Raw genomic sequence first — 27,501 nt, forward strand, 5'->3', positions numbered from 1 at the left:
ATTGCAGCCCAGATCGGAGCTGGGGCCGGGAAACTTGTACTCTCAGAGTGGTAGTGGCTGGGATGGTACCCGAGGGAGGGGGCTGGGGGCTGGGGGCTGGGGCTGGGACACAACAATGTGGCAGCAGATTAAGACTATGGCAGGTCAAGAAAGGCCAGAGACAATGTACAAGCCAATGCTAGTCCCCAGGAAGCAGGGCTGGATTGACATCCCCCGATAGGATGTGTAGCCGACTGGTCCTGTGAGCCAGGTCCAGGTTCTACGCCTACAGTGGAGAAGTGATTTGCGTGCCCTGTCCTGACTGTGGTCTAGAAGTCCTGGAGACAGAGCACAGGCTTCAGCTGCCATGGTTTATGTACAAATGCCCTCTGCTACACGGTGCAGCCTGTCACCACAATGCATAAACTGATTGTGCAAAGGATAAACTGTGTGGCCAGGACATCAGGGTCAAGGGTCAAGTGCGTCCCTTCCTGCGTGGTCTGCAGCTGACACATTGCCACCAAAGCCATTCCGTTCCTGAGTGGACAGCAGGGTGAGCAGTGGTGGTGTTTCCCACACCTGGTGACAGAGCAGTCCCACACAAGAGACACACGGGCAGTGCCACTGTCCCTGAGATGCCACTGGTAGCTGGAGGAACTTAGCTGAAGGCCATCAGTGAAGAAAAGTGGGCGTGACAAAAATAACGAACGAACCTGCGGGACACAGGAGCCCAGGGGAGCTTACAGATTATAGGGGTCGGCGGGGGGCGGGGGCGCAAACACTGTACCTCTTCCCGAAGGAAGTGGCGTTACCTACTCTAAACAGGACAGGTGAGATATCTCAGTGGGGAAGAGGAAGAGCCCTAGTCCCCAAGTCAGACAACCTGAGACCAATCTTTGGGACCCATGTGGTAGGAGAGAAAAGACTCTTGAAAGTTGTCCTCTGACACCCCCCCCCCCCCCACACACACACTAATGTTAAACAAAAATGCAGTGACTTCAAACCCATCACCTCCCAAATCCTCACATGAAAGGAACTCCGAAGAAATCCCACAGCATTGAAGACGGTGTGCCCTTGGCAAATTTTTTATTCTTTCTTATTTCCTGAAATAGGGTCTTGCTACGTAGCCTAGGCTGGCTTAGAACACTTGATCCTCCTGTCTCAGCCTCCTGAGTGCTAGGATTACAGGTCTGGGCCAGTGTGCCTGGCTCTTTCTCTGGACACCTCAGCCTCTCCGTCTATAATGGAGATAAGTGGTTATCTGGGTTCCTCAGGACTTCGGGTGGTTCCAGGCCCCTGTGGATACGAGACACAGCTTTTCCAGACCACAGACCCACACAGAGTCCAGGACACTTCAGCCTGTCCCCGGGTTCCTTATACCACTTAATTTGACATAATGCTACATGGACGGTTGTTACACTCTCTAGTCTGGGATATAACGACAAGAAAACAATTCTAGGCATGCCCAGCAGAGACACACTTGGTGCCGAACACTTCTGATCCTTGGTGGTTGAGCGCACAGAGGTAGAATCTGCAGAGATGGCATGGTGGTGGTGGTGGTGGTGGGGGCTGACTGTTCATGGATATTGATTAAAATCCACACGACACAAGTTCCTAAAGAGCCACTAAAATCGTTCATCACAGCAAACATCTGGTCCTCAGCCTACCGGCTTCTTGCCTGTTAGTACCTTGTCTAATTGATGCCAGATGTGGGAAATCACGGGTGTGCTCACCTTCCTATGTGAGGGATCAGCCCCCGAGTCCTTCCCTGCTCTGCCCTGCCCTGCCCAGTGCTCACCATTTGGAGCAGGCAGCTCAGCTGGCATGTGCCTCCCCGCCTGGCTGCCTCGCTCCACTTGTCTGAGTTAAGGGTTGCTGGGGAGCCATTCCCCGACTGATGGGAGGCACAAGCCCTTCTGTTATCTCTCCCAGCCCTGAAACAAACTCAAATTGCCTCCTAACAATGCATTTGTGGTCTGGAAAAGCTGTGTCTTGCAGCGACCAGGGATCGAGACGAGCTGGCTGGAAGCCTGGCACTGGAGGGCACAGGAGGCATTGCTGTGGGTATTCGGGTAATGGAGGAAACAAACGGGACTCTCAGAGGACACGTTTTGTTGCTGTTGTTGTGTGTGGTGTATGGATGGATGTGCACATGTATGTGTAGGGGTGTGTGTGCACATGGATGTCAGGGGCTGACATGGAGTTTATTCCCCTAGCTCTCTCCTTCTTATCCTTTGAGACAGGGTTTTCAGTGGACCTAGACTGGCTCACTGTGATCACCACTGGTTAGCCCAGCTGGCCACCATGCTCCCAGGATCCTCCTGCCCCTGCTTCCAAGTGCTAGGATTACCAGTGTGTGCTATCCCACCTCGCTTTTTCTGTGGGTGCTAGGGATTCGAACCCAGGTCCTCATGTTCAGAGAGCAAGCACTTTCCCTTCTGAGCATCTCTTCAGCCCAGGGCACACGTGGGTGAGCGCAAGCCTGCAGAGTGACTACATCTGCACCTTGGACCTGCCAGCTCCTGGTGGAACACCACGCGGAGGGTATCACCCCTCTGTTTTGTTTGGTGGGGGGGGGGGCTCAACGCTAGGGTTCACTGCTGTGCAGGAGGCCAGCACGTGTGAAAGGTGCTGGTCCATGCCGCGGTCTGCTGCAGGGCTGGCTGGAGGGCTCGCTCAGCCCGCCACCGCCACCGCCGCGTACAGCCCGTTCCTCCCTCCCTGGTCCCTGGCCATCTGGGTAGAGCCGTCAACAGGGCTGTTTCAAGGACGGCAGCAATTTTGGCACAGGCTCATCCTACACCACCTCCACCCACACTGAACATCAACAGAACTGATAAATAACCACCGAGGAGCTGAAATGTTCTGGAGCCGACCCGCTGAATCACACCATGCACGGCTGACATTTCATTAACTACTTATTTTCGTGTGGCAGTTCCCTTCCGTAATGTGAGGCCAATACACACCCACATTCCCACACTCTTTCCCGTTTCTTCCCTCCCTTCTAAGACCCTGGGAGAGCCACAGCCACCAACTTCAGCCCCTCGGCCACCAAGGTTCCTATTGTCAGTCAGTGAGTCTCCCGTGCCCCAGGGACACACATGTGCCCCAGGGCCCACACCTTGAGGTCAGAGACATAAAGGCAGAAGAGGGTGTGAGGTCCTAAGAACCCGCCGGGAGACCGTCGTTCAAGAGCTGTACCCAAGTGCCCAGAGCCCTGCTGGTGGCTCTTTGGAGCCTATGTCCAGAGCCCACAAAGTGGGTGAGCGCGCTGGCCAAGAAAGAACAAAAAAGGGGAGAAGTTTAGGGACTAGGGATGGAGCTCACTGCTGGAGCACTTGTTTCAAATGCATGGGGGACCCCGACAGGGAGTGGGGGGAGGAGAGGCAGGGAGGGAGGAGGGGGAGGGGGAGGGAGACAGAGAACACATAACACTTACCCCCTTCACCTGCCCATCCCGACTTCACCCTCTATTTCTGTCTCCTCTTAGAATCGTCTGTCCGCAGACAGCCAGGAGGAGCCTCTAAACTCAGGACCGTCAACTCCATTTCACTGACTTGTGCTTGGCTCATGGGGTTCAGACGCCCCAGGCCTCTAGCTCCCTAAACACCCTAAGACATTTGCAATGCTCCTCTCTCTGCTTGGCCACTCACCTCCTCTGTCCTCTCATGGACCAGCCCCTTCTCAGTGTGACATCTGAGATGCCCCTGCCTGTCCCTTCCCCTCTGCCCTCCCTGGTCACTTCCTCTCAGAGTGTTCTCAGACCACCTGTGGAAACACTAGCTTTCCGTTTTGTCTCTCCCCGCCACCAAGGATGGAGGGCCCAGAGGGCACAAGCCTGTCTGGACCCTGTGGCCCCCAGTCCAGCACCTGCCAAGACTGTGTACGTGATGAGCCAGCAGCTGACAAGATGGACCTGACTGAGGTGGCCACGCTGCACATCCCCCCTGGGCAAGGGCAGCCACCGGCATGTCTTACTCCTCCTTCTGTGGGCTGGCAGGATGGCTCAACGCTGATGACCTGAGTTCAACCTCCAGAAGGAGGGAACTGACGGGTCCCCTGGCCTCCACCCACATGCTGTGACACACACAACCCAGTGTAATTAAAATGGACACTAACATCTGTAAGAGTGCTACAGGACAGGGTTGGGTGCAGAGAGCCGGGGTGGGGTGGGTGGACCCGTCCGTCCAGTGCAGTCTGTGTGTAGAGTATGGAGGGCTAGTAGGGGGGACTCGACCTCTCTGGGGACACCGCTGACGTTTTGTTTGTCACACATGCTCCTGGCATTGGTACCAGAGGCTAGGGGACAACAAACACATCCATCCTCCGACCCACAGTCAAGAGTGGTGTGGCCCGAGAGTCTGGAGGGCGCAGTCTCCACTCAGAGCGTGGAGGCCCAGCTAGCCTCAGGCAAGAGCTCTCCGGTCAGCCTTGGCAACGGCACCTACACAATGGGACAGTCACCAGTGTGACCAGTCAGCTCGTGGGAAGGGCACCGGGGAAATCAGGGTCCCAACTCTTCTGTAAGGAGGGCCTGAACACTTCCCTCCGAATGACTGAAAACGTTTGTCTGAAACTAGATGTGACTGGTCTCTGCCTAGAGACAGCCGGGACAGGGAAGGACTGTTGGGCCGCCTGCCCAGAGAGAGACACACATCTGTGAGCAGAGACCGGTGATGGAGGAGCCCGGCCAATGACAATAAACAACACTCCCCTGGGGAATTGGGAAGGTCAGCGACAGATGAGGTGGAACAAGGAAAAGTCCAGCCTGCCCAAACCAAACTGCTCGCACGCAAGGACCCTGGGGAGCAGAATGTGGCTGTCACCCCACACAGCAGCTTCTGGCTCCAGCTGTCACCGCCTCTGCGCATGCCTCGCTGGTTTTACAGACCCTCTGGCCTGATGCACACTCACTTCCCTCCAAATCTGCTCATTTGACACTAAGCAGGTGTCTCAGTACGGCTTCCCATCTGTCCCCATCCAGTCACTCACCCAGCGCTGTGGTCAGAAGGGCCAGACCTTGGAGCTCAATGTCCCCATGTCCCCGAAGCCTGGCAGCTCTGTCTACGGCACAGGTCCAGGCTGGAACCCTCCTTGCCACCCCATCATCAGCTTCTCTGTCTGGAGGTGGCTGGTGTCCCCTCCTTAGCCCTCCTCCCTCCAACCCACAGTCTCTCCTCCATGGTGGCCACAGAGCCACCAACCCAGTTCCACCACGCTGTGAAAACCTTGACAGCCCTGCAAATCCCCATGTGGCTGTCCCCTACCTGCTACCCATCTCGTCTCCCCAGTTCTTCCCTCAGACAGGCATGCTCCAGCCTAGCAGTGCCCTATCCTGCCCCAGGACCTTCGCCCTGGCGTTTCCCTCGGGAAGACCTTCTCTACCGTAGATACTTTGGGACGCTTCTTCATCTTTGCCAGAAGTTTGCTGGCCATGCCCGAGTGGCCTCTCCTTCCCGACTCAGTTCCTCTATGGTATTGTGTAAGAGGAGCCACCAGCTGCTGCAGAAGGAGCACCAAGATGCCAGCAGACCGGTAACACCACAGCCACGTGGCAACTTACAGATGAATAGAAATGGGTTGTTGTAAGAGCTAGCTAGCAAGAAGCCTGCCACAGGCTATACAATTGGTAATTAATATAAGCCTCTGACTGATTATTTTACAAGCGGCTGAGGGACTACGGACCGGAAGAACTCGGGACCTCAGGGCTGGGCGGGACCTGAGAAAACTTAAGGCTACAGTATTGTCAGCAGCAATTGACAAATCTTTTTGTTTTTGTTTTTGTGACTGATCTCAGAGTCAGCTCAAGAGTCAGGCTCTTGTTTTCTCTTCTGCATCCTGTGTCTAGACGACAACCCTGTGAGCAAGCCCTCAACAAACCTCTGGGTGTGGGCCTGGGCAGCAGAGTCAGCGAGAGACTCCATAGACGCCAGCCTGGAGGCCTGCGGGGGCTTCTGGCCTGCCTTTTGCCTTGATCGTGTGGTGTGGTCGCTGAATCTAACGGGGCACTGTGGCAGGAGCAGGCCTGGGCAGGGGCACGTAAGGAGGCCAGGCATGGCAATGCAGAGGTGCTGGTCATCCTGGACATGAGGCGGGCGCGACACAGGGACCGGGTTCAGGGGAAAGAAAGGGGTGGAGGGGGGTCTGCAGCCGCTAAGCAGTCTAGTGGCATGTGTTGGCCATGGGTTTGATATTATTCTAAGGAGAGTTCTTTTCTGTGAGACAAGACTTACTATACAGCCCAGGTGAACTCCAAACTCAAATACTCCTCTTTTAGCCTCCCAAGAGGTTACCAGTGAGTGACATCGCAGGCAGGTGGAGGGTTTCTTTTCTCTCAAAATAAGGTGAGCAGGTCCAGGAGTTCGGGTCTCACCCCTGGCACCTGAGGTGGGCAATTTTGACCTGCTGTCACTGGGTTTTGGGGGGGTGGGGCTTCTGGTCTGAGCAGCAGAGACAATCCCACCAAGCTGGGGGAGCTGGGGTCCCTGGGGTCCCTGGGAACAGCTAAAAGAGAAGGCGGCCTTTGACAAAGTCCAGGCTGCTGTAACTATCACACGTGACTTGCCACAGGCCTGAAGTCTTCAGGTTTTTGGCAAACAAACTATCTGGGCTGCGAAGGCAGAGATGGAAGTATGTTAAATAAACCCCAGCCCCACAGTCTCAGGCTGGGCCCAGCTTGTCTGAGAATCACAACCCGCTTTCCTTCACTCAAGGCTGCTGCTCTAAGGTTACTGTGTGGCTCCCTCTGTGTTTGGATGGTGAGCTGCCAGAGTGCAGGGTAAATCAACTTAAATCAACTTGGTTACGTTCCGGATGCCAACACGGGAGCATTCCGAAATGAGAGATGAGTGGAGGCCAAGAAAGATGGGGGACGATTCTGTTCCAAGGAGCAGTGGGTACGGGAGTGAGGGTGGAGGATGCAGAAATCACTCCCCGCTTTAAGAGAGGCCTCTGCTGCCTCCCTCCCCGCCTCCTTTTGACACGGGGTCCCTGGTAAGCCAGTCTGGCGTGGAAATAGCTATGTACATAAGAATGACCTGGAACTCCTGATCCTCCCACCCCTACCTTCTGAATGCTGGGATTATAGGCATGTGCCAGCATGCCTGGTTTATGTGGTGCTGAGGGCTGAATCCAGAGCCTTCTACACAGCTCCTGACTGAGCCCCATCCTCAAGCCCAGACCATCGCTAGGTTTCTGTGGTGGACGTCTGTTTTCTTTCCCTGCCCGGCACGCATTCAAGCATTCATCTTCGTACACTGGGACTGGGCAGCGAGTGCTGACGACTCCCCTGAGGAGAGTGGGTGGATCTGGAAAGTTCTCAACGGCCAGGTGTGTGAACTGTGCTTTAGACAGGGGCTCAGGGGCAAAGGTCCCAGGGCAGGGATGACCCTAGCATGCTTGAAAACCAGCCGAGAGGGCTAGGGTGGGAGTGGGGTGGGGAGCTAAGCATGATCAGGATTTTAGAGTGAGAGGCAGGAGAGGTGAACAGGCAGGCCCACCAGAGAAGGAGCTGGGAGTTTATCTGAAGAAGTCAGAACAGCCGGGGGAGGGTTTAATCAGCATGCCATTTTTCAAGGCATCCTCTGTTGCCCTCTTTGGGGAGCAGGGGTACTTGGCTAATCACCAGGGGAAAGAGGGGCCAGGCAGTTTACCAGGGCTGAGCTCACCTCCTGGGCTCCTTTTTTCCTACCTGCTTCTGCCTAGTTTGGGGCTGTTGCTATGGAGACAGGGTGGGTTGTGGATGACCCCGGGGCATCAGGCCAAGGCTGGACTGAGGTGTGGGACCTAAAGGGGGTTGCTTGTTTCTGACTGAATGCAGGCTTCAGCTTCCCGTGCAGGACTCAGGCAGCTGGAGCAAATGACAGGGCCCATTCATTGCCCACAAACCCAGTTAGCTGGGAGGGAGGTTCCTAGCATCGGGGAGAGGCTCTGGCCTGCTGAGTCATGATCAGGAGAAACTGGCCTTGACCTCTCAATCCCGCCTCAGCTTTCTAAGTGCGGGGATGATGTGTACCACCTCAGCTTTACACAGTGCGGGGGGGTGATGGTGTGTACCACAGCTTTACACAGTGTGGGGGTGATGGTGTGTACCACCACAGCTTTATGCAGTGCTGGGGATCGAACCCAGGGCTTCCTGCATGCAAGGTGAGTACTTTCCCAAAGGAGTTGTCAGTCCTTTTCAGTTCCTTTCCTTTTAATGTGTGTATGCGTGCCTGTGTGGTGTGTGTGTGTGTGTGTGTATGCGTGTGTGTGTGTGTGTGTGTGTGTGTGTGTATGCATTCCTGTGGTGTGTGTGTGTGTGTGTGTATGCATGCCTGTGTGGTGTGTGTGTGTGTGTGTGTGTGTGTGTGTGTGTGTATGCGCGCGTGTGTGTGTGTGTGTGTGTGTGTGTGTGTGTGTGCATTCCCGTGGGATGTATGTGTGTGTGAGCATAGGTGATGTCAAACGTCTTCCTTGATCACTCTTCACCTTACATACCGAGGTAGTGTCTCTCACATGGACCCAGAATTCACCAATTCTACCAGCTCGCCCCACAGATCTCATTTTCTCCTCTTGATATCTCATCTACAGGTGGCTCCCGATTCCTGACTTTTACCAAGGTGTTGGGGATCTGACCCTTGTCCTGTTTGCAAAGCAGATGCTTTCACCACCAGGTCTTCCTCAGCCTCTGCCCTCTCACGTGCAGATTTGTGCAGAAGGATGGGACAGAGGAGGGTAGAGAATCCACAGGAGCCTTTAGAGCAAGACTGGAGGGTCCGTCAACTCCAGGCAATTCACATCGCCTCAGGACTGTGACACTAACTGGACCCCTCAAAGCTGCCCTCAGGGGCATCTCACCAATGGTCCTTTCCTGTAATAACCAGTTTGTAAGCTCCCCCAAAGAATGCACAGCTGAAAAATTTCCTATGCCAGTCACCTCCCAAGACTGAAAGAACACGACAACAGCAATCTTCGAGAAAAATAAAGCTGGGAGATTGATAACAAAGGGAGGTTTCAATAAGGAACTTCTCCAGCACATCCGTCAAGGAGACACAGGGCGGCAGTCAGGTGCCACCGTAGAGACAGATTCCCAGTGCAGGCTGGTGGGTGCGTGGCATTTGCAATTCAAATACTGGCTGCCACTGCCATCAGGGACAGGATTTTCAGAAATAAGGAATAACTCTTGGAAAAGTTTTGCATTCAATTATAACATCCTATCCTGTCACATCTAACACTGGGAAACCTGGAGCATATTAAAAAGCTGCCAAAAAAAAAAATCAACTCTTTCTTATTCATGTACAAAATAGACTCAGGTTCAAGAATCAGAACAATAAGCATAAAATAATCCATGCAGATGAATGACTTGTTGAGAAGTGTAGGAGCCATGTGGACTGCAGAACAGCTGTTAAATTCCCCTGCAGGACAAAGCCAGCGTCCTTCATCACTGCCAGAAACGCTTTTATGCATTTGACCCATAGGGGGTGCTGTGCTTCCTTGAGAAAAAGACTCGCAAATAGATGGCCTGTGGCCTAATCTCTCCCCCGGGTGTGCTTGGTTTAAGTTAGCCTTGTGTTTGCAGAGTTAAAACCCAGTGGGCAGGCATGGAGACACACAGCTATGATCCCAGTACTGGGAGGTAGTAGTAGGCACATTGCAAGTTCAAGGCTACGTAAGACCTTGTCTCAAACACCAAACAAAATGTAGAGGGAGTCGGCGTTGGGCACTGAAGCCTTTCTTCTTCTGTCCCACCTCTACTGAAGTCAGGCCTGAGGGTGGCTCCGGAAGGGAGGCCAGCAGCCTGCATGTGAGCCATACTGTCTCTCCAGATACCTGCTCTCACCCTGGTACCCACTTTCATCCCTAATATCCCCTCTCATCCCTGGTACCCCTTTTTATCACTGGTACCCGCTCTCATCCCTGATACCTGTTCTCATCCCTGGTACCCGCTCTCATCCCTGGTACCTGCTCTCATCCCTGGTACCCACTCTTAACCCCAGTACCTGCACAGTGACCTTATCTGAACCCCACACTCCAGGTGAGTGCCCTTCAACTGGGGAATCCGGACACGGACACCTGAAGCTGAGAGCCATGAGAAGACAGGGACAGAGACTGGAGAGATGTTCTCACCAGCCCCAAAGCTCTGGGATATGGAGAGCAGAGGAGGTGCGAACAGAAATCCCTTGGAGCGTCAGAGCCTGATCCTGGGGACACTTGATCTGGGACATCTGGCTTCCAGAACAATCAGAGGAGAAACATCTCTTGTTTTAATCTCCTGGGCTGTGACACTTCTTCTCTACAATGCTAGGACACCTTGGCATGGCTGAGGGACCCGGTCAGGGCTCAGGCGGACACCTCAACCACCTCCACTACCTCGACCACCTCCACCACACACCTAGCGCTCAGGGAACTGAGGACAGTCACACCTGCATCCTCTACTTTTCCCTCAATCATCCAGCTTTCCCCTCCAACTGTTGGTAACATTTTTTTTTTTTTAATATTTATTTATCCGTGAGTGCCATGGCACACACATATGCGTGAAGACCAGAGGACAACTTATGGGAGTTGGTTCTCTCCCCCGGGGTGGGTCCTGGGGATCAAACTCGGGTCACCACAGCCAGCTTGGCAGCAAGCACCTTCACTGACTGAGGCACCTCGCTCACCTCCCTCACAGAGCCTGAAGCCCCCAATGGCTAGGCCAGCTGGCCAGTGAGCCCCAAGGATTCTCCCATCCGCCTCTCCAGGGCTCATGAGAGGCACATGCTCCACGCCTGGCTTTTTAGATGGGACCCAGGGATGAAACTCAGGTCCTCAGGCTTCAGTGGCAAGCGCTTTCCTAAAGAACAACCACACCCCAGGCCCCATGTCTTCCCCCTCCCACGAACTTTCTCCTGAGTTTGTGGGACCTGGTCACACCATCCTTGGGGTGGTGCACATCATGGGCACTGGGTGACTTACCCATGTCACAACACTGCTGTACAGAAGGGGAAACTGAGGCTCCGGGGAAGCTTAGTCACAAGTAATGTTAGAGCTGGGGCCTGGTGCCTCACTTATATAGATCTTAAAGGTGTTGAAGAAAGGACCAGACACTTGGGGTTTAAGGGAATTTGGGGATTAAAAAGATTGGTTTTATGTGTATGTGTGAATATCTGCATGTGTGTATGTGCACTGCATATATGCCTGGTGCAAATGGAGGCCAGAAGAGGGCGTCAGATCCCCTGGAACTGGAGGTACAGATGGTTGCGAGCTGCCATGTGAGTGCTGGGAACCAAATCTGGGTCTTCTGCAAGAGTAATAAGTGCTCTTAACTGCTGAGCCGTCTCTCCAGCCCGTTTCTGTTGTTTTAGATGGTCTCACATAGCCCAGGCTAGCCTCAGACTTACGACATAGACAAGGAAGCGCTTGAACTCCTGATCCTCCTGCCTCCACCTCCTATGGGCTGAGGTTACAGGTGTACCACCACGCGTAACTCGTTAAAGACATTGAGCTCAATACAAGAGGCAGACGTGCCAGGGGCAGCCTCATGTCTCTTGAGGAAGTTGGGACAGTCTGGACCCAGACAAGGCCCAGACCCCCATGCTGAGAGGCAAGTCCCTCGGGGAGGTCTCTACTGCTGGAAGAGCCCAGACTCCAGGGGGCAGATGGGGACTCCGCTGTCACAGGACAGGCACAAGGGTGATATGCAGCTGGACGAGGGAAGAAGGGCGTTGTGTGTGTGCACACGCGCCCTTGAGTGTGTCCCTGTGTGCTCGTCGCGCCCGGGAGAGGAAGCCAGCCGCAGACAGGCAGGAGGAGGGCCAACGGCAGAAAAGGCTGCCATTGTGAAGGGTAAAACAGCTGCAGCAGGGCCCAGAGAGGCGTCCAGGGCAGCAGCAGTCTCCCCTGTGTGTGCAGGAAGATGAGAGAGGAGACGCGGTCTAGACGGGAGGAGAGGAAGTGATGGGGTGGGCTGTGGTTACAGAAGGGGCACGGGAACCCATCTGCGCACCCACTGTGGCCCGGGAGACAGGAGGGAGCTCACCATACAGTCAGCAAGCCATGTGGGAGAAAGGGCCGGGACCAGGGTTAGAGGAAGCAAGAACCAGGGCAGGGAGCACAGGGGTGGTGTGTGTGTGTGTGAACACCGGGGAAGGCAGCATTAGCAGATCCCTGCTGGGCGGTGTCTGGCCTCCGAAGGAGAAGGAACTGAGTAAGGAGATAGGGACTGGGGTGTTCACAGAAGGGTCCTCTGAGGAGAGAACATTGGACCACAGATCCAAGGGAAATAAACTCAACCATGAGAGAGTTTCGAAGATTCTCTAGTGTCTCAACCTTCCTACAGTTCCTCATGTAGTGGTGACCCCCAACCACAAAATTATTTTTGTTGCTACTTCATAACTGTAATTTTGCTACTGTTATGAACTGTAATGTAAATATCTGCATTTTCTGATGGTCTTGGGCGACCCCTGTGAAAGGGTCATTTGACTCCCAAAGGGGTCACAACCACTGTTGTGGAGGAACAGAAGTATAAAGGCCCCGAGGTGTGCCAATCCGTGACCGAGCAGCAGGAAAGAACTCCCGTGGAGCTCTTTACTGACAGGGAGGGGGGAGGCCAAGAGAAGCTGGCCAGGAGGGCAGTTCCTAGGGACCCCGGGGCAGCTGTAGGGGTCTCCATCCTTAGCAGGTGGGGGTCTGTGCAGAGGAGCCACAGGGTCCTGATGGACTGCCCTGCTTGCTGGGCAGAGGATGGTGAGCAGCCAGGAAAGACAGACCTTGCGGACAAGGACCGGAACAGAGCAGCCTGAGAAGAGGGGGTGGGAAGACAGTGGAGGGACTCGGGGTACATTTTAGGAAGAGTGGGGGGGGGGCGACTGTGATAGGAAGGACGGGAAATCAAGCACGGCTCTGAGGACTTGGCCTGAGCGAACGGAGGTTTGAGGTGCCCGGGGAGAGCCTGTGAGCAGCCCCTGGGAGGGGAGCAGCGAACGGGGGGTCATGCTGGGCATGGCAGGTTTGTCACATGGGGACCCTAAGAGAGATGTCAGCGGGCAGCCGGACCCAGTCTGACGGCCTCACAGCAGGACGAGGGGGTAGGAGAGAGGGGCAGTCACAGCGGGAAAGTAACAGTGGGTGTCCTGACTCGAAGCCCCTTCAGGGCCATGTGCACACGTGCACACACACATGCCTGCCTTCACATAGCGGTGGCTGTCGGGATGCTCGGGTGCCAGGGCGCCCATGTGAGGACCTCGGCAGGTATCAGGGCACCAAGGCCACCCACAGTGAGTGATGGAATCTAAGTTCTCAGCCAGAGTCCTTCCCCAATGCTGTGTGAGAGGAGTGGAGAGAACTGGGGGGCACAGCACAATCTGAAAACAGCACCCGGGTCGTCTGAATGAAATTGGCCCCCGTAAGATCACAGGGAGCGGCACTATTAGGAGGTGTGGTGTTGATGGAGGAAGTGTGTCACTGTGGGGGTGGGCTTTGAGTTCTATGCTCGAGATACTCCCAGGGTCACAGTTGACTACCTGTTGCCTTCTGATCATGATGTAGCCAGCATCACATCTACCTGCATGCCTCCATGCTCCCCACCATGATGATAATGGACTGAACCTCTGAACTATAAGCTGCCAGCTCAATTGAACGTTTTCCTTTATAAGAGTTGCCGTGGTCATGGTGTCTCTTCACAGCAATAGAAACCCTAACTGAGACAGCACCCCAAGGGGAGCCCGACCGAGCCCAAGCTTCTAATGAATGGCCCACTCCAGGCTCCCCAGGAACATTCTAGAACATGTGTGGAGGGGTGCAGAGCGTGCACTGAAGTCTAGCAGGCATGGAACCACGTGGGAGCTGCTGGACTCGGATGGCTGTATGCAGAGAGAAGGCCTTAGCTGGCACCTGGCTGGTAGAAAGTGCTGGAAAAGGCTCTTTATCCCCCACAGCAGTGTCTGGAAATCTGAGATCGGCATTGCAATCTCGCCACCTCCCCCACAGCCCACGGGGTCTTGTCAGGGACTCATGCTGGGGACATGCTTGTGCTTATGTCCATCGGCACAACCAGGGCTGCTGGTGGTCACCTGGGTCAAGGGGGCCAGCAACACGGGAAAACAATGAACAGGCTGCGGGTGCTTACGGGTTATCCAAGTCTCTGATTCAATGGGAGCCATATCCAGAAACTTCCATTAACTAGTGGATATTTATTCTGCTGAAATCCAGCACCTCTGGCGTCAACCCTTGTCTGTCTCTCACAAGCATGGGCGACGCAGACGCAGGGTGAGAGGACTGGACGGTGAGCCTGCTGATCTTTTTACGAGAGGCGGGATGTGAAGTTAATTGAAGCGGCGCCAGAAGACCACCAGGCCAGTGACAGACAATAGGCTGGTGTCTGGGCTCAGTGAGCCACGTCTGTCTCAGAGAACCTCACGGTAGCACACACAGCCTGGGGGAGACTCCACTGTCAACCGGGGCCGGAGGGCTTCTCAGAAAGACCCGGGGGTCCCCAGATCCCCGGAAAAACTTGTTGAGGCGAGGAGGTGAGGACCTCATGTCACGACACCTGTCCTTGTGGCACAAATGACCCTTTTCCCGACAGAGACACATTGTGTGCTTCAAACCTCAGCCGTTGCAGTTAGGACCAAACCTTTGCTACACACGGCGGGCTGGGGCGGCTCAGCTAGAGCGTGCTCGCCTTGCGTGCAGGAAGCCTGTCCTGCACGCACAAGGCACTGCATCAGCCGGGGGTGGGGGCTCACACCTGTCACCCCAGCGTTTGGGAGGTGGAGGCAGAGAGATCAAAAGTTCAAGGTCAGTCCTGGAAACAATGATTTGGGGGAGGCCGTGCAAGACTCTGTCTCAGAAAATAAGTTATTTTCAAAAAGTGTCTTTTTCTTTTAAAAGTAACTAATTTTATTTTATGTACATGAGGGTTTTGCTTGCATGCATGCACGTGTCCCATCGGTATGCCTGGTGCTCATGGAGGTCAGAAGAGCGTATTAGATGCCTTGGAACTGGGGTTACAAATGGTGGTGAGCCATTATGTGGGTGCTGGGAACTGAACCTTGGTCTTCTAGAACAGCCACTGCTCCTACCTGGTGAGCCATCTCTCCAGTCCCCAGTTTTGGGTTTTTTAAAATAGATTCTGCTACAGCCAGGCTGTCCTTGAACCCCTTAGTGTTGGGAGGTTGCAGGTATGCAGTATAGACAGCTTGCTTTCTCTTCTTTCCCCTCCTGCCTCCTCGCCCATCCCTCCCTTCCTTATCTCTTCCTGGCTAGCCTCAAACTCAATATGCAGCAGAGGCTGCCCTAGAACTCCCGATCCTCTGACATCCATCTGGGTGCTGGGATTACAGGCTTGCATCACCAAGCCCAACTGTAGCTTCTTTTCGGTCGGCTCCATTAGCAGCCCTCTGCACTGTGAACACTGGCATCTGTCTTCCTCCGCTCAGCTGACCTTCTGGATTCAAGGGCGTCACTAACACAAATGATTAAGGACTGTGGCTGTGATTGAGAGTCCCTCCCCACTCAGGATCTGTTTTCAGCAGCGCAAAGACCTACCTAGAGTAAAGACTACATTTCCCAGGCTCCTTTGTAGGCACGTGAGCCCACGTATCTTGTTTCTCATCAATGGAAGTAAGGAGAAATAAGGGCTTGATCTGTGGACCAGATCATGGATCAAGGCCACCACGGCAGCAAAGGATTTAGACTGAGAGCCATAAGCAGCAGATTCCTTTTCTCTGTTTCCATCATAAATCCCCCTAGTGCTTCCCGTTCTGTTTGTCAGGCTGTCCCACACCTCTGAGTATCCCATGGCCTCCGTTCCGTTTCTGTTTTAACTATGCCACAAACTTCTCATTTCACGACTCTCCCAGAACCCTTTGTCGGGGGTGTGGTCTTGCTGCCTACCAGGTGACCAGGCTGATGAACACTTTTGGGGGCCTTACTATTCATATGTTTTCCATATTTACATTTCAGCCAGAGCTGTTCAGGGTGTGTGAGTCCACAGATACACCTTCTCTGGCTCACAGCATTCAGTTGTTAAAAAAAAAATGAGTTTCTAAACATTGAGAGATTACAATCAAAAAAATTCAAATGTAGAGATATTTGAGGGTTTTAACTTGGGGCTAGTGTGGGTTATCATTTCTAGTCCTGAATGGCAGGTGCACCCTCCAATGGAAGGCGCCGCCCTGCTATGTTCCCGCCTCCCAACCATCTAAAGCACTGGCCCACAGTGACCTCTAACACATGCTCTCTGTAGAGACCCCAAACCATCACAGGCTGCGCCCTATGCCCACGTGTGTGCTGACTCGCCCATGTGGAGAAGCCAGTTCCTACAGCTGACCCTGCTGGTTCTGATGGTGGGAGGGGCGTGGCCTGTAGGGAGTAAACAGCCCCACCCACTCCCACTGGACATCCGAGGGGCTGCAGGTCAGCTACAGGAGGTGCCTGGCCCCTCCTCACTCCCACTCAAAACAATGTCACGTCACTCGGAGGCAATTCCCGGGGCTTGCAACATCTGAGCCACATTATCTGGTTTCACAACTGCCTAGGCTGCTGGCCAAGGTGGGGGAGTGTTTGTTTGGTTTTTTTAAATTCAAGCAAGTTCAGTGAGTTGAGTCTGGAGAATTTGGCAAGGGTGAGGTGGCTGGGCTGGGAGTACAGCGTGACCTCAGGCACTGTCCTAGTGAATGGCCTTTCGAACTCGCCACAGTAACTCCGTCAAGTAGGCATACAGGTCATCCCACCTCTGACAGACATATCAGTGTGGTCAAAGGTCTCTCACCATGGCAACCCCGTCATCATCCTGGTTACTCCCACAACGGGTCAGTGAGTCCCCAAGTCTCCTTCTCTCTAACTCCAACCTCAGTATTCTGGAACCTTCTTTCACGCAGATGGTCTCAGTCAAGAAAACGGTTCTGAACAGCTTTAGAAACAAACCTCAAACTCATGCAGGGATTATCTTGTGGCCTCCCTGCCAGAGAATTCACAGTCTCCCTGGACTCTTCATTTTTCAAAACTCCAGTTTCTTTGAAAAGGTCGCTTTCTGAACCTACTGGAGACACATCTACTTTGTGTGCATGGAGATGGACTCGGACCTTCAATGGGAGATGAATGGGCGCATGACCCAGACTTATCTTGGGTACCAGTGCAGTATGGGCATCGCACCCAGAGAAGCTCCCTGAGGGCACAAGAGGCCACCTGTCCCTTGAGGAGGCCCTCCCTGCCCCGTCCTTACCTGTCCGGTAGCCTGTGCTGTTGAGGTACACGGCGAAGGTGCGGCTCTCGTGCTGGGCCTGCCAGGAGGGGGAGGAGCAATTCTCGTTGTTGGTGTAGGTGTTGTGGTTGTGGACGTACTTGCCGGTGAGGATGGAGGATCGAGAAGGGCAGCACATGGGTGTGGTCACGAAGGCGTTGATGAAGTGTGCCCCGCCTTGCTCCATGATGCGCCTCGTCTTGTTCATCACTTGCATGGAGCCTGTGAGCAAAGGGCACTGGTGAGTCACGTGGCCTGCTGGGGGAACCAACGTAGGGGGCCCCCAAGCCTGAGCAGAGCTGCAGGCAGGCTTAGGAAATCCATGGGCTGCATGGGCCAGATCCTCCACCCCCCCAACCCAACCAGGAAGGCCCTGGCCTCAGTCCCACTGGACACTCACGCTGGGTAAAAACCTGGTTTTAAGTACCTTGATTCTAGATGCAAACCCTGTTTTGTACATAAATAGAGTGTCTTTCTGTAGCGTGCTAATATACACAGAATTTTTTTTTAAGCGGCCACAAATGTACACAGGATTAGGCTTTGTTTTGTCTGGAGGTTTCCCAAGAAGGATCCACTCGTACTGAAGTCTCGTCCCCAGCCAACCCCCAGCCAGTCTCCCTGACATGTGTGGCCTCAGCTGCGCTGCCTCCGTAGTCCATGTGGAGCCCATTCCCCGCCTCCCCTCGAAGCTAACCTATCTGTCTAGCCTCATCATTTCTGGAGAGTTCCTGGGGCCTCCCTCCAGCTTCTCGGTCTCTGATCCCCCTAAACAAGTGTGACTGGCCCTTGATGACCCGCCAGGCAGCTAGGGTTCATCCCTGGCTGTTCTTGTTGCTCAGCAAAGGTGAGAGCAGAGGAGGACACTCAGGAGGCGAGGAGGTGAGCATGTGTGGAGGCCCGCTGTGCAGGGCTGGGCCCCTGCTGGTAGCACACAGCAAGCACGCTATGCCAGTGTGGGGAACGGATGCCAATCTGCACACTGAGGTCGGAAGCTAAACGCTGAGATCTGGTGGAGTTCCAGGCATGACTTGCCCTCTTCCTTCTACGACCAGCCTCAGTTTCCCCTCTTCCTTGGAATTCTTTTGTGCAGGATCTCACTCTGTAGCCCAGGATGGCCTGGAACTCACAGAGAACCACCTGCCTTTGTCTCCCAAGTACCACCATGTCCAGCTAATTTTTTTTTACATTTATTTATTTATCATGCAGGTGTGCATGGATGTGTGCATGCATGTACGTGCGTGTGTATGTGAATTCCTGCATGCCATGGCATGTATGTGGAGATCAAAAGGTAACTTGAAGGGGCTGGTTCTCTCCTTCCACCAAGCGGGTCGTGGGAATCAAACTCAAGTTGTCAGGCTTGGCAATAAGCACCCAAGGAGCCATCTTGCTGCCACCCCTCATATCCCTTTTGAAACAGGGTTTCACTGTAGCCCAGGCTGGCCTCAAATTCACCATCACCATGGTTCTTCTCCTGCCTCACCTCCTACACTTAAATGGCTTACCCAGGTGAGTTCTAAATCCACGAATGTCCACATGGAAGACAGAAGAAACCACAAGGACACAGGCACCGTCCCACTGACCCCTTCAGTTTGGATTTCTGGGCTGGGGAACCTTGAAAGAACATTCTGTTGTTTCAGGGGTTTACAGAAACGTCAGGGACCTGGGCAGAAGCCCACACAGGGTTGGCCATGCAGGTGAAGAGTCCCACCTCAGAGCTGACCTTGTCACCCAGCAACTCACTAGAGACAGGACAGCCCAATGAGCCCTGCAGGGCTGAGCGCAGAAGGATGTATTTGCTGTCTGTCCATTCTGTCTACTGGGTCTCTGCCACACGGAAGGAGACTCCAGAGCTCCCGGGGCACAGATCATGGCTCTGCTTTCCCAAACTGACAGCGACTTTGTCCTGCACCGGCAGTTAGGTCCTTTTCCTTACTGAGACCTGGAACCCTCCTATGTCCATCCATTTCCCTGCCCATCCCCCTCCAGCCATCTCTCCTCTTCTTTCTCCTCTCCTCTCCTCTCCTCTCCTCTCCTCTCCTCTCCTCTCCTCTCCTCTTCCTTTCTCTCCTTTCCTCGCAGTGGCCTCTTCAGTTTCTTTTGTGTGTGTATGTGTGTGTGAGTGTGGGTACACATACACACCTTTTGTTTGAGACAGGGTCTCTCATTGGCCTGGAACTTTACACATGGGGTAGGAGAGCTGGCCCGAGCCTACAGGGGTCTGTCTGTCTCTGCTTCCCGTCCCGTCACCGCTGGGATGACAATGTATGATTGTGCTGGCTTTTCACATGGGTTCTAGGGGTCTGTGCTCTGGTTTTTATACTTTTGGGGCAAATGCTTTATTAACAGAGCCATCTTCCCAGGCTTCCTTGTGGTTTTGTAAATACTCCAAGCTCATTCCTGCCCCAGGACCCTTGCACACGCCACTACCTTTTCCAGGGCTCTCTGAGACTGCTTTGTGGGCAAAGCCTGTCATGGGTCCTTCCTCAGCACGCCTGGCTGACCTTCTGAGCTCATGGAGGCCTCACCAGGCTCAGTTCTTACCCCACCATTCAGCTCTTCTGGAATGTCTGTGTTCTGGGGATGCCGGCTGTAGGCAGTCACAGGGTTGGTACCTGTAGGAGGTCTCTCTGCGGCCTTGTGACATGAGCTCCTTTGACACCCAGCAGAGCTGAGGGAGGCTGGTGAGGTGTGCCTGGCTCTGACCCTGACCCGGCACCTCCCTTTACTGGTCTGCCAGGCTGGCACCAGCTGGCTAGGGCAGTCCCTGCAGAGGAAGCCTTCACTCCAGCGGAAGCCTTGTTACAGTAAGGACCCTGGAGGATCTCCAGGAGGGCACATGGACTCAGTGACAAGAGGGTCTCACTGTTCTGGGCTGTATTACTAACCAGCTCACACCACAAAGCCCAGGTTCAAACCTGCTATGGCCAAGGATGATTTTGATCCTCTTGCCTCTATGTCCTGAGTGCTAGGATTACAGGCCTCCATCACTATGCCTAATTTATACTGCACTGTGGATGAAACCCAGTCTTGTTACTCTAGGTAAACGTTGCCACCTGAGTTACAACCCCACCTGTGTGGCTCTGGCTGTCCTGGATCTCGCTCTGTAGACCAGGCTGGCCTCGAACTCAGAGATCCCCCTGCCTCTGCCTCCTAAGTGCCGGGATCAAAGGCGTGCGCCACTATGCCAGGTGCAGTGGGGTTTTAAAAGCTGACTTTTAGCTTGAACACATCAGGAGCTCTGGGGTTTGCCACACTCCAGAGCACACTCTGCAATGGACGTCAGCCTCATTTCCTAGATCACTTGTATCCAACAGGCCCTGGAAGTCTCTGTAACAGCTTGCTAATTGATCTGAGCTTTGTCCCTGCTGGCCTGTCCCTGGGGTGGAGAGCAGTGTCCATGATTGTAATTCCTAACACATGGGGCGCTGTCTTGGGCTGGGTGTCTATTGCTCTGCACACATGATATGCAAAGTTATTTTTCAAAGTGTCCTTTTCTGAACAGGAAGTGAAGCTGGGGCCCTTGGTGACCGGTGGGGCCACACAGTGGGCAAGGTGGGAGATGACAGCTCAGATCCAGGCTTGTCCATGGCAGAAGCAGGGGTGAATGTCACCTTCTCCAAGGCCTGGTGATGGTGTTCTGGGGAAGTGCAGAGTCCTCGCACTTTTGACTGACTCTTGGGGACAGAAGTGGTCTCTTTTCATGGCATTGATGGGGATGCCACAAGGCTTATCCCCAACCCCCAGAGATACACTTGGGGTGGCTCCAGGGTAATGTGTTGTTCACACGCAGGGACAGGGAGTGGAGCTGTGACAGGCAGGCTGCCCTAACTGGCTTCTTCTACTTGAAGCAAGTGTCAACTTCTCCTGGGGCAGCAAGAGCCTGTTCTTGATAACATGGTTCTGCCCGGTGCTGTCAGTGGTGCAGTTCTGATTAGAACTGGGGAGGGGACAGAGCCTAGAGTCTGGCAAACATCATGGTACAAGTCAGCCACTTCCACTCCTGATGTCACCTGCTTGTCCACTGACACCCGGTGGGCCACATCCGGTCAAGCTCTGCAAGCCCCCCCCTGCCTCCAGCTACTCAGGTGACATCCGGCTGCTCCCGGGGCCAGCATTTGAATGCCGTATCATCTGGCGAGCCAGCCCTCTGCTGTCTGGAGCTTATACCCACCCCTGGACTCGCCAGGCAGAGCCCCTTTCCCCAGGACTAGGACCACTGTTTCCCACCTGGGGGAGCCCCCAGGGCGGAGCCAGCACCCTTCCACTTTAACCCCTTCTCACCGGTCTGCAGCCACAGGACCCCTGCTCTGTCCTCGGTGTAGACTACGGTTCCCAACACCCATGCAGTTGTACGTAGACACATAGATACACACGCACACACGCACGCACACGCACACGCACACGCACACGCACACGCACACACACACACACACAGAGACGAGACAGAGAGACAAGACAGACAGACAGACACATACACATAGACAGAGACGGAGACACACACATACACACACATGCATGTACACACACACACACACAGACACAGAGACAGACAGACGAGAGAGATAGACACTGACACATACACAGAGACAGACATACACACACACAGACAAGCACACACATGCAAACATACATAGAGACATGACAGACACACACACATACACAGAGAGAGAGACAGAGAGACACACACATATACAGACGTTTGCATGTGTGCACACATACACAGAGCTAGAGAGATGAGAGAGACAGACACAGACAGACAGACAGGCACAGACACACACAGACACATACACAGAGAGAGCTAGAGAGATGAGAGACAGACAGACAGACAGACAGACACACACACACACACACACACACACAGAGACACCAGCTTCCTCAAGGTTCCCAGTGGCAGCACCCTGGCTGTGTGCTCTCTCTTCCCTGGCCCACTGTTTCACACCTCCCCTTGGTTTGGGCTCACGGCCCCATGCTGCTGTCTGTCCCCTTCCTTCTTTCATCCATCCACCTGCATCTGGTCCACAGTTCCACTGGCCCGGGGCCCAGGCTGTCCCGCCTCACAGTCGCTCCTGCATTATTTCTCTTCCACGAATCCCTGTGCTGTGGGTGGAATGGACCCTCCCTGGTTCACAGACCTCCCAAGAGAGAACAGAACCTCTGACGGCAGGCACTCAGCGTCTCAGCCTTTGGGGACCCAAGCTGGCTTCTCAACCCATCAGATCCCCTCTGGAGACTCAGGAAAGTACCCCAAAAGCTGTATTAACATGAAGCCAGCAGGCTTTGGGGCCACCTCTTACGTTTTAGAGCTGAAGGCCCAGGCTTGGCTTCCCTCCGTCCCTTGGGAGCAGCATGCCCTCACCCTACCTGGCAGCTGCCGTCGGGGAAGAGCTGGGGCAGTTAGTGACAAGAGTGGAATTCTTGGGGCCAAAATGACACAGGGGTCTGTGCAGAAAAGCACACACACCATGCCTCCCTGCAGACAGTGACCTGCTTTATTGAAAGCGCCCCAGTGTCGAGCTATAAAACCCACTTCTGAAATGGGAAAACACGTGACCTAATGGCTGAGAGGGCTGACAGTCCTTGGCTGGGAAAACGCAGCCACATACAGGAAAAGGGGGTGACTTTCATGCTTCATGGGAAGCGGCCAGCCAACCCAAACTCAGTCTGTCCAATGTAAACCTGGGGACATACAGATGAAAACAGGCAATCGTTTCTTTCTGTGATCAAACCTTCCCACCACACAGGGCCAGGGCGAGGTTATCCTAACATCTCTTGGTGTGAGTCTCCCCTCTCCCACAGCAGGACTTAAAACTTAGGGGGCCCCTAAACCCTAACTGCCAGATATCCCCAGAACCACAACTGTGCAACCTTCTTGGGGATGTTGTGTAGGGGTGCCTAGCGTATCGTGTGTGTGTGTGTGTGTGTGTGTGTGTGTGTGTGTGTATGCACACACGGGCACTTAGGCACGTGGAAGCCCGAGGTGAATGACTGGGGTCTCCCTCAATTGCTCCCCACCTTATCTTTTCAGACAGGGCCTCTCACTGAACCCAAAGCTCACTGGCTAAAATTGATGGCCATCAAGCAATGAGTCTCCTGTCTCTACTCCACCACCCACCCCATCTCCCTCTTCCTGCACCGGGGTCACAGATGGGCCTACGTGTGCCACACTGGCCTTTTTCACATGGGTTCTGGGGGGTTACATGCTTGTGCGGCAGACACTTTACCAACAGCCATCCCCCGGCTCTCTGTCTGGCTCTTTATTTGATGAAACCCTTCAACCTCTGATCCACAGAACTGAACTTACGGACGAACACCCTAGCTGCCTATTTTGGATGCACTGTATGCGTTTACAAGCAGCGGAGTCAAGGGTTACTGGGCTGGAGGTCAGTTGGTGGATCACTAAGTCCTGTTCCATCTCCAGGCACGGTGGCATCTACCTGTAACTTCAGCATTTGAGAGGTGGAGGCAGGAGGATCAGAGGCCACCCTCAGTACGAAGCAAGTTCGCCTACACACACACACACACACACACACACGCACGCACGCACGCACGCACGCACGCGCACACACACACGTCAGTGTTTGTTGATCTAGCACATGAAATTGGTCATATCTGGCGCCACCAGTGTCAGAGCATGCTGAATCAGCTTGTATTTATTGTTAGTGCTGATGATGGAACCCAGGCCTTTGAAGGTTCTAGACAAGACATCTGCACCGAGCCCCAGCCTCATTACCTCTTGTAAAGACTTGAGTCAGAGCAAGGGTTATCCATGGGGATTTAGCAGGTACCAAGAACTTCTTCCTTCCCCTTTGTATGTGTGTGGACATGTGTGCAGTGGACATACCTGTATGTGGAGGTCAGAGGTCAACACTGAGTGCCATCAGCTGTTTTTGAGACAGGGTGTTTTTGAACCTGGCGCTTGCCAATGTGGTAGACTAGCAGGTCAGTGAACCTCAAGGATTCTCTGTCTCTGCCTCTCCAGCGCTGCCTGGCTTTTATGTGATGCTGGGGATGGAACTTGGGACTTCATGCTTGTGTGACAAGCACTTTTAATGACTGAGCCAGGGACTTTCAGGATTGAAAACACGAGTCAACTTCTGCCATTCCTGGCGCTGAAGAGGTTCCCGTCCGTCCCTTTGACAGAGAACTACCATCCTGGGGTGGGGTGGAGTGCATACCACCCCATGCGATAACCTCCTGAGGCTCTTTGGATGGTATTTAAGGAGATGATGCCGACCTATGCTTGCTTGTTTTACCTCGTGGGTAAACAGAGTCTTGGAGGGCGGGGTCTCCTTGGGAAAGTGGTGGGAGGCAGACTGGGATGGGGGAAAAACACAACTGGAGTCCGCAACCACAGAGTCTTGACGCTAATCTGCATGTGAGCAAAGGAGCTCATGTCTGGACTATTGCAGGAGACGCTTAAGTCATCTGCACTGTGTTCTCCCCTCAGCAGCGGGAGAGCAATTGCTAACAGATTAAGCAATATCATCGCGTTCCTTCAGGCACTCTCCCGCAGATACCTGCCTCAGTCACAGTAAAGGGCAAAGTCCACCTTTGGCCGACAGAACCACAAAGGACCTGGGAAGTCACTGTCCTGATAAGCCCACCTTCTCCTCAGGCCGGCTACTTTGCCCTTCTTGTCACAGTAGGAAGCACGTGTCTCAGGACCTGTGCTGCCACAGATCCAAGCCCCATTATATTCAAGTTTCTTCAAATGGAGCCTCTTTAGAGGCTCCTGCCGGGTGGGCCTCAGATGGCTGCATCCTCCGCTGACTCGGGAGGAAGAGTTACCTTTGTTCTGAGTGGTTTCAAAGTTTCCAAGGGCTAGATCAGGGACTGAGCACACAGGCTGACAGTGGCTGAGCGTCTATGCCCATGCCTTTCTACTCTGCTTTTAATCTTAGCCGTAGATAACCCCAGCACAGAATGTTCCAGTAGGAGCCTTCAGGCAAGGATCCCCCTCTCTGTGGAGACCACTGTGCCTGTGACTAACACTGAAGCAGTCCCAGTTGAAGGCCACAGCCACACTGCGGGAGTACTTGGTCACATCTCAGTATCGGCAGACCGTGGCTCCCCATCTGCATTTCGAAAGCCAGGATGTTTTTCTGGGATATCATGGAGGCTTCTAGGGTACTTGACTTTCTCACACTGTGAGCTCTTTCCTCTGTAACAAAAACTAAACACTGTGGCTTGGAGGCCATGTTGGAATGAAGGTGAAGATGCTAATATTCTCAGTCCAAACACTTCCTTCTGACCACAAGGACCTTTTACTACAGTGAAATCATGGTCATGGTCCCAGGGGCCGCTGTGGGTAAGGTGGTAAAGTGCCAGCCATGCAAGCACAAGGAGGACCTGAGTTCCAGTCCCACCACCACATAAAAAAAGCCATATTGGCCGTATGTGCCTGTAATCCCAGCAGTTGTGTGTGTGTGTGTGTGTGTGTGTGTGTGTGTGTGTGTGTGTGGTGTGTATGTGTGTGTATGTGTGTGTGTGTGAGTGTGTATGTGTGTGTATGTGTGTGTATGTGTGTATGTGTGTGTGTGTCTATGTGTGTGTGTGTGTGAGTGGTGTGTATGTGTGTGTGTATGTGTGTATGTGTGTGTGTGTGTGTGAGTGGTGTGTATGTGAGTGGTGTGTGTGTGTGTGTGTGTGTGTGTGTGTGTGTGTGGTGGTTGTGGTGGTTGTGGTGGTGGAGGTTGGAGGATCAGGAGTTCCAAGTCATCCTTAGCTGCATGGCAAGTTGGAGGCCTGCCTGGGTTATGTGAGAGCCCCTGTTTCTAAACTAACCAAACAAAGCAGAGCTGGGATGTGGGTCAGGGGTAGAGCACTGCGCCAGCACACACAGAGTCCCAGGTTCAAACTCCAGCATCACACGAACTGGGAGACACCACTGGAATACTGAGAGAATTGAGTTGATGGCTACCCTACTTGATGGACCCCTTCAGGACCACCCCCCCCCCTGACATTTCCTATTTAGCGATGGCCTGGAATGGGCTGGCTGTGGCTACAAATACCACAGCTTGCACCCACTACCTGACTGGCTCATTCCTGTTGGAGGTGCCACTAAGCAGATGTGGAAGGGACCATCCTGTTGCTCTCCCAGACCCCAGAGCGCAGATGGTGGCAAAAGGCTCTAGTGCAGGCCAAGGGCCACGGAGCACCTGTGTCCTGGCCCATCCTGAGGTCACAGAGCTCATGTGACAGCCCTCACCTAGCTTTAAGTGTCTCTGGAATGTCTATATTGCTGAGAGACTCCTTTTCGGCCACCTGGCCCCAGAAACACCTGTTTAAGAGCCACTTCACCCAGAGGCAACATCTGGGCAGAGGGGCGCGGAGGCTCACGGTGCACCAGATGCCGTCAGCTCCAGGCTCTCGGTCAGGAGCCACAGGGATGGCACAGGATCCCAGGAACGGTATCTTAGACATGGTTTCCTGGGTGACAGTGTCAAGGGGAATCCTGGACTCTGGGGAACTGTAAAATCAAGCTGGTGCTCCAAATCCCCAAATCAATCAGTCAGATGCCGAGGAAGCCACACTGAACTCGGCTGCGATGAAATTCCAGAGTCATGCTGGCAATTTCCCCTTCATCCTCTGCAGCTCTGCTATGGGGGCTTCAAGGAGAAAACCCCAATGGGGGTCTCTCAGGGGAGGAGGAGGAGTGAGAGACCCCCACGAGGAATGTGGCAGGGTGTGAATGCAGAAACTCTGCAGAGAGCCTGCTCACCCGGAAACGTTCAGGCACAGGAAGCTTGCCACACCAGGTAAGTACTTAAGGACACAGTGCATGCTTGGAGCTGTGCCCCAAGTTTGCGGGTGTGTGTGTGTGTCACAGAGCCAGTTACTCAGTCACTGAAAGCAACACCTGCAAAGCAGTTTGTCTGTGGGAAGCCTTCATTCTATCTGTGGCTGGCTAGTTTTCTGTCAACTTAACACAGGCTAGAGCCATTTGGGAAGAGGAAACATCAATTGAGAAAATGCTCCCACCAGACTGGCCTATGGGCAAGCCCATGGAGCATTTTATTGGTTGGTGAATGATGTGGGAGGACCCAGCCCACTGTGGGTGGTGCCATCCCTAGGTAGTGGTCCTGGTTCCTATAGGGCTGCAGGCTGAGTGAGCCACAGGAACAAGCCATGGGAACAAGCCAGTAAGCGGCATTCCTCTATGACTTCTGCTTCAGTCCCTGCCTGAGTTCCTGCCCTGACTTCCTGGGGTGGTGGACTACGACCTGTAAGATGAAATAAACTCTTTCCTCCCCAAGTTGATTTTGGTCACAGTGTTTTATTAGCACGGCAAGAGAAGCCCTGTGTCTGCATAAGGCGCC

At 53.8% G+C, this 27,501-nt stretch overlaps 1 protein-coding gene across 5 annotated transcripts in view; it reads right to left on the reverse strand.

Annotated features, from left to right (window-relative positions):
* Sulf2 (sulfatase 2) overlaps positions 1-27,501 on the reverse strand; it is an 87,585-nt gene that overhangs the window by 27,658 nt on the left and 32,426 nt on the right. For all 5 annotated transcript variants that reach the window (XM_028868540.2, XM_028868541.2, XM_028868539.2 and 2 more), the window contains exon 3: positions 17,165-17,404. In XM_028868540.2, coding sequence (XP_028724373.1) covers positions 17,165-17,404 — 240 coding nt within the window. The remainder of the gene's footprint in view (positions 1-17,164; positions 17,405-27,501) is intronic.

Source organism: Peromyscus leucopus, chromosome 4 (genome assembly GCF_004664715.2).
Source record: "Peromyscus leucopus breed LL Stock chromosome 4, UCI_PerLeu_2.1, whole genome shotgun sequence".
In the NCBI taxonomy this organism is placed as follows: Eukaryota; Metazoa; Chordata; class Mammalia; order Rodentia; family Cricetidae; genus Peromyscus; species Peromyscus leucopus.